The sequence below is a fragment of the Mangifera indica genome, chromosome 4, assembly GCF_011075055.1.
Source record: "Mangifera indica cultivar Alphonso chromosome 4, CATAS_Mindica_2.1, whole genome shotgun sequence".
Classification (NCBI taxonomy): domain Eukaryota; kingdom Viridiplantae; phylum Streptophyta; class Magnoliopsida; order Sapindales; family Anacardiaceae; genus Mangifera; species Mangifera indica.
Window position 1 is genome coordinate 12,198,084 of NC_058140.1, and position 8,207 is coordinate 12,206,290.

Below are 8,207 nucleotides of genomic sequence, written 5' to 3' on the forward strand. Positions count from 1 at the left end.
TTTAGGCTAGATAGACCTGTTTGCTGTTTTCACTGTAAGATAAATTGGTCTAAAACACAGAAAATTTTAATGCGGTTGTAAGAGAAGGCATACAGCAATCTTTGATAATGTAATCAATTACCTCCGCAGTTTATTAAGTGTACATTTGTAACAGATAAAAACCCTTCTAACACTTTATTTGGATAGAATTTTGCTTGTATTCAACCAATAAAAAATTCAATCACCAAGGCAAGTAAAATAATATTTCTTTTGGGTTTGATGCTTGCCACTTCAACAAAGTCCAATTGGGATATGGTGACTAGGGTGCCTACATACAGATGGGTTAAAAATAATCCCCATTTTCCTCTTTAAAGGCAGTGTGACAGAAGTTTTAAGTACAATAGTTGGATCAGCTAATACCCATACAGGTTATTAGTCTAATAGAAGGTTTGGCCAAACAGAATTTTTAAATACAAATACCATTAGATAGAACAAAAGAAGTACTTGTGGATGAAAAGCATTTGATTCCAATATAATTTGAATCTCAAATAAATTACAGGCCTGTTTCCAGAACCTTCTGTAAGAAAAATGTATAAAATGAAGTGACAAACTAGTTTAACATTTATCAACCCCATCTAAATTGCAAGTCCTTTACTCTCAGAATAAAAAACTCAAAGTCTTGAGAGTGGCCAAAGCTTCCGATCACCTTCCTTCATTGGTACAAATAGTTCACCTGTATTTACATCAGAAGAAAGATGACTAATGCACCCCAAAAATAAACTGAATTTATAAAATCCTAAAGAACAATATTTCAGCCAATAGCCCAATTTGAAGCACATTGTCTAGTAGAAGGGCACTGGCAAAATGCCACATGTAAGGGATGGGCAAAAAATACAAGGTAAAAGAATTTTACCCAATAATTTAGCGTTTATTTGATCCAGAATGGCCAACGATTACTGAATCATTGAGTTTTGGGTTGTGCTGTTTCTGATGCCTTTTTGGGCTTTCTATTCCACAAAAATGCAAACCACAGAGTCCTCAATAGTGCCCCATTTGCTAAGTGAGGAATGAATATGCGTCCCCAGTATGGATAATAAGGACCTGGCAATTTGACCAAAGTAAAGAATATTGCAATGGTAATCAGATGCCAAGGAACTTCTGCATCCTGAAAATCAAGCCAAACAATTAGTTAAAACCAGGAATGCGTGCACGCACACACACACACACACACACTGAGGCACGCAAGTGCAAAGGCCCAAAAACTATAACACTGAAACAAAAGTATTGCCTGCTCAAACAAATGGTGTAGGATATCAACCCATCCTCATGTACTCAACTAATGTCTTAAAATTCCAAAATGACTAAATTGTAAAATATTTCAACCTTGAGCAGAGGAGATATTTCCAATGAGGTTTCTCTTAGGATGTCAGCAATAGCCATGCCAATGAGCAGTGGAACAGGGACAAAAAACAACTTCTTTTCATGTGCACAATATGACATCTCACTGAGAGAGGAAACAGCCAGTAAAGGTACGCTTAAATATTTGACAACTGCCAAGAAAAGATCAATAATGAGTTGAACAAAGTTCTCCAGTGCTCTATTCCAGGGAAAGGACTTGACTGGCTGGGGAGAACTGTCCCATAATTCGCTTGCCTTGTTCATGATACTGCTTAAATTTAACCTCTCAGGATCACGTGACTGTCCGGAAGCCATATTCATAGCACAGCATATATTGGGCTTAGCTTTCTGAAAGACTCCATTTAGTTTTGTACTCAAACTTAAGTTATGGGCTTTAAAACATGGTGATACCTGCCAAGAGAAGTTTGTCAACAGAGAAATACAGTAGAAATAAGTATTTGCTAACGTAAAAAATGAAAAACAACAATGTTTTTTCTAGACTAACCAAATTTCTTTTCACTGTAGCAGTCCTTCCATAAAACTTTGACTCTAAGTTTATGAATATCCCACAATCACAACAACAATACAGCCATAGTCCATTTCATCAACCCAGCTCTAACTCTAGCCCTGATTTTACCAAACTTGAATTCAATGTTACTCTATCTTAGATACTAAACTCAAATCTCCTAAACCATACTTTATCCCTCTATCTTAATCGACATAAAACAACAGTAATGTAGGAAAGCCCCAAAAATGGCAATTCATTATTATTACTTTATGTAAATGAAATCACCGACTGAACGATAAAAACTACCTGAGAAAAATATATCATGTACACAACCTCCTTGACTAGCAATTCAACCTAGCTGTAAAGAGTAATATCACTTAATTTTGAAAGAAAATTGCAATTCTACTTTTAAATGCTAGACATCTCTGCAATTAAGATCGTAGGACCACTATTCTGGATTTCAAACAACCTTAAAGAATCTAATTTTCCCATCAACAGAGAATAAAAAACCCAGAAACCATCAATCAACGCAAAACAAGAACAGCTTTAAATTTGTAAACCCATTTCCCAAATAATATTTTCCATCAAAAACATGAACCATATTCACACACTAAACATACCACCGAAAAATGAAATTATAACAAAAACAAAAAAGAAGCCATGCGTGTTCACAACATAAAAGAGAAGAGGCTGACCTTGAGCCCATGAAGAGCCATGAGAGAGGGCGTTTGAAGCTGAGTAGAAGATGACAAGTGAGAGTGATATGGGTTGGTTCTCATTTTGTTTATTTGCTATGTTATCCACCAAATTTACAAAAGCAAAAGAGAAAAGCCATACAAGGATAAGGAAGATCTTCACAGAAGTACTTCGATGTTTCAGGAGAATGAAACGTTTCTGTTGAAGGGTTTAAGGGACTGAGCCACAATCCGCTGATCTGGCGCCACACCGTAAACAATTATGTGGCTAGCTTCTTCTCGCAAAATTTGGATCTTATTTATTTTCTCTTTTTTTTTTTCTCACTACAACACATCAAAAGTATTAAATGTCAGATATAGAAATCTTTTTAATTTATTTATAATACCAAACACTAGATCCGGTTTTTTGTGTCAATCGATCGTATTCGTATAATATTAATTTAGCTTTTGTACTAGAGATTTTCAACTCTAATCTAATTAAATTAGAATTGTATCAATATTTTTTTACTCTAACCTAACTTTTTAATATTCGAATCAACCTGATCCAACTCAAATTAATCAAAATTATCTGTTTTGTTTAATCAACCATTTAAAAATTCATTGGAACCCCTCATCATTGATAAATTAACATCTCACCCCATAAACCTTATTACAAGATAAATTACCATCAAAGAGGAGCATTTATCAGCTTATTCTTCCAGTTATATGATACAGAGTCCTAAAACCACTTTTCTCTGACAATACACTCATCCGAGAGCTCTGAAAATATAATTCATGATATGGTTTCTGGCGTATATATAGCAATAAGGTGTCAAGGAAACAAGGGCTGGTAAAGAAGCCCTGTTTTTTCCGAAAATCCCAGCATTATGTTAAGATTTTGCAGTGCTTGACCAGAAGCTCCCTTTACAAGATTATCGATCTGCAGACACATTATAAGGAGCTTAGTAACAATGGAACAGAGTCGTCAAGGGTATGCTAGAAACATAAATAAAGTTGAGCACAAGGTGGAGTTGACACATACAACAGATATAATTATTGCTCTTCCAGGAATTCGGTCTGGGAAGACATTCATTAAACAATAATTAGACCCTCGAACATTATGAGTATGAGGAACAACTCCCTTCTCCAACAACTTCACAAATTCTTCGTCCTGTAGTAGAAGTTTTAACAATATCAAGGATCCAAAACATCAACAAATAGAACAAGAAAAGTGTAAGCTGATAGGTAGCATATCAATAAGTCCATCCGCAAACCTAAGTAAGGTTGAGCCAAGCCTCAAAACCATAAGGGTGACCAGGATTAACATGAACAGGCCCTCCAGTTGGTTTTGTATCCGAGAATTCTAGGCAATAATACAAGCATATTGAAGTTTTCTTGGTTCTTGACAATTTTTCCTTTAAGACAATGTGTTCAAAGATTTATGTGTATAGGAACTGATGTATAAGAAGAATTCATAAAGTAAGATATACCTTATAGAAAAACTTTAATTGCTGGTATAAGTCCTCAACTGTCACTCCTGGAGCCATTTCCACATATATAGTTGATTGCATACCACGAATCTGTAAGAAAATTGACAGAGATATCCTTTTGAAGAAAAGAGAGAAAACAAGGCATTAAGATTCCCTCAAATACAATGAGTGCAACTATACCATTGGCATTAGATGTGGGGTGAAACTGACAGTTATTTTTGTATGTGCAGCATCTGATAGTCCTTGTTCAATTTCAGGGACTGCATTTAACACAGAATCCATGTCACAGTCTCAAGACATAATAACATAAATAGAATTTAAGTTGGTGGAATAAGATTCATTTCTTTCATTATGCCGTTAAGAATAGTGCTATAGAAAACCCAGGATCCAAATGTTTAAAGTTCTAACCTTCCTCTTCAAAGCTCACCATGACGATGTTTTGTAACACCATAAGAATAAATGCCTTCAGCTATTTCTGAGTACAAATTTGCCTCCTTGGCACCACGTCCTGAACAATATACCAGACATCAGAAGCTGATCAAGGACAGTTGCTCAATATTCAAAGAAGGCAACAAGTAACACATTTTAACTTGTTAACAAAGTACATCGAGATAAAACTGAAAATAAATCAAAGGCTGCAAATGAATTCCTACCTGCTCCACTCACACCAGATTTTGAGTCAATAATTATATTTCTATATTGAATCAGATTAGCCTGAAAGCCAAAACAAAGTAGAAAGTCACAGGACATTCAAAAGAAGTAAGCAATGAGAAAAAGAAAGTCAACAACAAGAGGATAGTGATTATGCTGCAAGTAGATTGGTTTGGCTGAAACTACATAGCATAAAGTCTGATTCCAGTAGTACAGTTTATTCAAGCAAGTTTATCATATATACATATACATGCATACATACATACGTATGTATATGTGTGTGTGTGTTCTAAATTTGAACATGTATCTGGCATTTGCATGAGCATTCCTAGTCCAACAAACACCTTTTACAATGCTTAAAATTGTCAGTCAACTATTACGTATCCAATAAGACTTAAATAAGCATAAAAAACTTAAAAACAGCTATAAACACAAACCTTAATCAGTGGAACAAGAGGGAGTTGTATTGATGTCGGATAACAACCAGGGTTAGCAACTAGACGTGCAATTTTTATATCCTCCCTCAAAATTTCCGTCAAACCATATACAGCCTCTTTCTGGAAAATTTTAAACCATTTGTAAAATAACAATTGTAACACTTCTACAGCTAATATTGACATATAAGCCAGAAAAGAAAATTACCTGCAAATCTTGTGCAATATGTGGTTGACCATACCATTCTTCATACTCAGAAATATCACGCAGCCTAAAGTCCTGACAAGACAATATATAAAATAGTACTTGACAGGAGGGAAAACTTTGAAATTTTTTACAGGCTTCCTGTAACGCAAGATAGAACAAATTATAAGACTGCATTCAAAGCATACCGCAGAAAGATCAACGATCTTCAAACTCTTTGGAAGGCCTTTAATGATTTCCTGTACAGAGTAACAAAAATACAATCGCTTAGTAAATTCTTATCCACATTGAGATGGAAAACTTCATCAGGCCCTGAAAGTATCATAGAATAGGTAAACGATGTAAAGGCAACAAGAAAACACCTGCGTGGTTCCATGAGGCAAACAACAAAACACAGCATCAACATTAGAAAAATCTGCATCCTTGATGGAAACCATAGTTGGTAGATTCTGCAAGCATAAAGGGGACCATATACCAACAATGGAGGAATATCAAGAAGTTATCCCAACAACAACCATATTAAGAAGCTCTATGGCCCTTTCAACAGCCATCAGACTATGGTTTGTTCAGCAACTTTAACTACTATTCAAAACAAAGTTATACAATTAAAAGAATCATACTTGTGATATCAAATGAGGAAAGACCGATCCAATTGATTGACCAGCTTTTCGATCAGCAGTCATCAGGGTAATATTAAAATATGGATGGTTTGCAAGGAGTCGAACAATCTGCCAGATGAACAATAAGTTGGATGAAAACAACTGAAGATGGCTAAACTTAAAGTGCTAACATTAAAAAATAAAAACCTCTTCGGAAAAGCAGTGCCAAACTTCAAACACTTAAAATTGGAGAGAAAAAGATGCATTTAATTATATTTCATGTAAGTGTACGCTTCATTTAGTTCAACTTCAGGCTTAATCCACAACAGTTTTCCAAAAACGGTGGCTCAAGCTGCAACACAGCAATTTGAAATGCAACCAAACAAACAATCGAAAACAATTAACTGAACCCACAAAACATGCATGAACTAACCTCAGCACCAGTGTAACCACTGGCACCCAGAAGCCCAATGCGAACTTGCTTTTCAGATTTCTGAGACTTCCCCTCCTCCGTTTGTAAGCTTTTTGTTGATAAAGTTGCAGACCCTCTTACGTAAAGCCTCTTTGGTTTCTCATATCTCTTCAATGCCCTTGAACTCTCAGCTTCATCCTATTATTCAAGAAACTAAATAAAGACATGAAAGTTTCTACTAAAATGACTAAATTTTAATTCTTTACAAGAAACAAACCTTCCACAAAAACCCTCGTGTGAAACAAATGGAATTGAAAGTTGCAATGCCCATTTTGCAATCAAACTCTGCACGACCAATACCAGAAATTGTATGAAAAATGCTGCATTTAATGGAAGAAAGTGCTGGTCATTTTAATCAAATCAAATGCTTACGTGTTTATTTATATAGAGTTAATTGAATTGTTCAAATGTTGAAGTGGGATTTGTTTAAGAGAATAAGAAAAGGCTGCTTTACTTTTGAGTTACAGAGAAGGTCAAGAACTTGTCTGCTCTCAGAGCATCAACTGTAAAACCCTAGAATCTGACTAACAGGGTTTTGCTGAATCACTAATTTCAACCCAAACTATGATAAAAGAACTTTCTCACCCAAATCTCTTCAATCATCTCATTTCTTCTCCAAAAATCTAAATGCACTTACAATTTACTCCCTGAACACGCTGCTCCACCGTTAAAAAGATTTCAATTACCGAGACTTAGATCCCAACGCCTCGTTCATTAATATAAATGACCTTGTGATGAAGCCAAGATTATTTATATATTAAATCAATTCGGATATATATGATGCTAAATTATTTTGAACATTATTTTTAATATTTATTTATTTAATTAGTATAACAATATTATCCATTTTGATATATTAGATGTCACAATTATTGTCTCTGCTTCTGATGAAGGGAGAGTGGTTAAAAAACTAGATTAGTTATACCCATCATTCAAATATATGTAAATCAAATGTTTGGTCAACATTTCTAATATCAATTGTATACATGTTAGAAAATGTGGGCACTTACCTCGACTCACTTGGACAGTATCAACAATTGACAGTATTGATAACATATAAAACTAAATGACAGTCTACACATTCTTCATCGAACACCTTTTCAAGGAGGTGTCCAATTTTTTAGGCCATGAAGTGTCATTGAAAAGGCAACTTACCACACTTTAAGTACTATCGTCTGGTATTATATTTATCAAAAGGATAATTGTTTAAGTTTATTTAACATATTATGTATGTTTATAGCTATAAGTTTACATTCTGATCAACTCTGACAACAAACACTAAGTTTGTTGTAAAGTTTACCTGATTTAATTGTCATTAATAGTGTATAACTCAATGAAAAGTTATACAAAGGATGCGGTTGTGTCTTTCACTCAAATCCCTTGACTTTGCACAAGGGAGACAACATACCCTAGTAGAGAACCAAATTAAGAGACTGCAAGAAGTTCATGTTATGATTCATTGAACATCTTGCATTGGATCGAGCGTGAGATTTTCACAATAAGGACTCAATGTGTCTAAAGGCACGTTTGATTACCCATATGTTTTTTGGCCAAGTAGATTGATTTCATTTGTGCTGATATATTATATTGGTTGTAGTGTGTTCATCGTACATTGGTACACTTGTGTTGTTTTGTATTAGATGTAGTGTACTCAATGCAAATTGCTATGTTTATTATTATTGGATTAGATTTAACATGAGTATTTGTTGGGTAAGTCATGGTCATTAACACTTACAAACTTAAAAGATTGAACAACTAACATGAATAATTAAGATACATCATTAACATTAGAAGTTA

The 8,207-nt window shown here is 34.6% G+C and overlaps 2 protein-coding genes across 2 annotated transcripts; both read right to left on the reverse strand.

Annotated features, from left to right (window-relative positions):
- Window positions 1–483: 483 nt before the first annotated feature.
- Window positions 484–2,819, reverse strand: LOC123214729. Its single transcript, XM_044634693.1, has 4 exons — window positions 2,581–2,819; window positions 1,363–1,788; window positions 893–1,144; window positions 484–712 (listed from the first exon to the last, which is right to left on the reverse strand). Exons 1-3 carry the CDS (start codon window positions 2,662–2,664, stop codon window positions 941–943), a joined length of 714 nt encoding a protein of 237 aa, XP_044490628.1. The 5' UTR covers window positions 2,665–2,819; the 3' UTR covers window positions 484–712; window positions 893–940.
- Window positions 2,820–3,168: 349 nt separating this feature from the next.
- On the reverse strand, window positions 3,169–6,950 carry LOC123214728 (probable N-acetyl-gamma-glutamyl-phosphate reductase, chloroplastic). Its single transcript, XM_044634692.1, has 13 exons — window positions 6,628–6,950; window positions 6,372–6,548; window positions 5,960–6,067; window positions 5,702–5,788; window positions 5,528–5,578; window positions 5,343–5,414; window positions 5,138–5,257; window positions 4,703–4,763; window positions 4,477–4,557; window positions 4,230–4,309; window positions 4,050–4,139; window positions 3,602–3,730; window positions 3,169–3,499 (listed from the first exon to the last, which is right to left on the reverse strand). The coding sequence occupies exons 1-13, from the start codon at window positions 6,679–6,681 to the stop codon at window positions 3,392–3,394; spliced, it is 1,218 nt and encodes a 405-aa protein (XP_044490627.1). The 5' UTR covers window positions 6,682–6,950; the 3' UTR covers window positions 3,169–3,391.
- Between the last annotated feature and the right edge of the window lie 1,257 nt (window positions 6,951–8,207).

What these genes read in the sequence shown, in the direction of transcription:
- LOC123214728 (XM_044634692.1), bottom strand. Translation starts at nt 6,681, where the DNA reads ATGGGCATTGCAACTTTCAATTCCATTTGTTTCACACGAGGGTTTTTG. An exon ending in ATCTGGTGTGAGTGGAGCAG is followed by an intron (nt 4,558 to 4,702) that starts GTAGGAATTCAT and finishes TATATTGTTCAG; the next exon opens with GACGTGGTGCCAAGGAGGCA. An exon ending in GAGCAATAATTATATCTGTT is followed by an intron (nt 3,500 to 3,601) that starts GTATGTGTCAAC and finishes ATGTGTCTGCAG; the next exon opens with ATCGATAATCTTGTAAAGGG.
- LOC123214729 (XM_044634693.1), bottom strand. Translation starts at nt 2,664, where the DNA reads ATGAGAACCAACCCATATCACTCTCACTTGTCATCTTCTACTCAGCTT. An exon ending in TGGCTCTTCATGGGCTCAAG is followed by an intron (nt 1,789 to 2,580) that starts GTCAGCCTCTTC and finishes TTCTCTTGGCAG; the next exon opens with GTATCACCATGTTTTAAAGC. An exon ending in AAATATCTCCTCTGCTCAAG is followed by an intron (nt 1,145 to 1,362) that starts GTTGAAATATTT and finishes CTTGATTTTCAG; the next exon opens with GATGCAGAAGTTCCTTGGCA.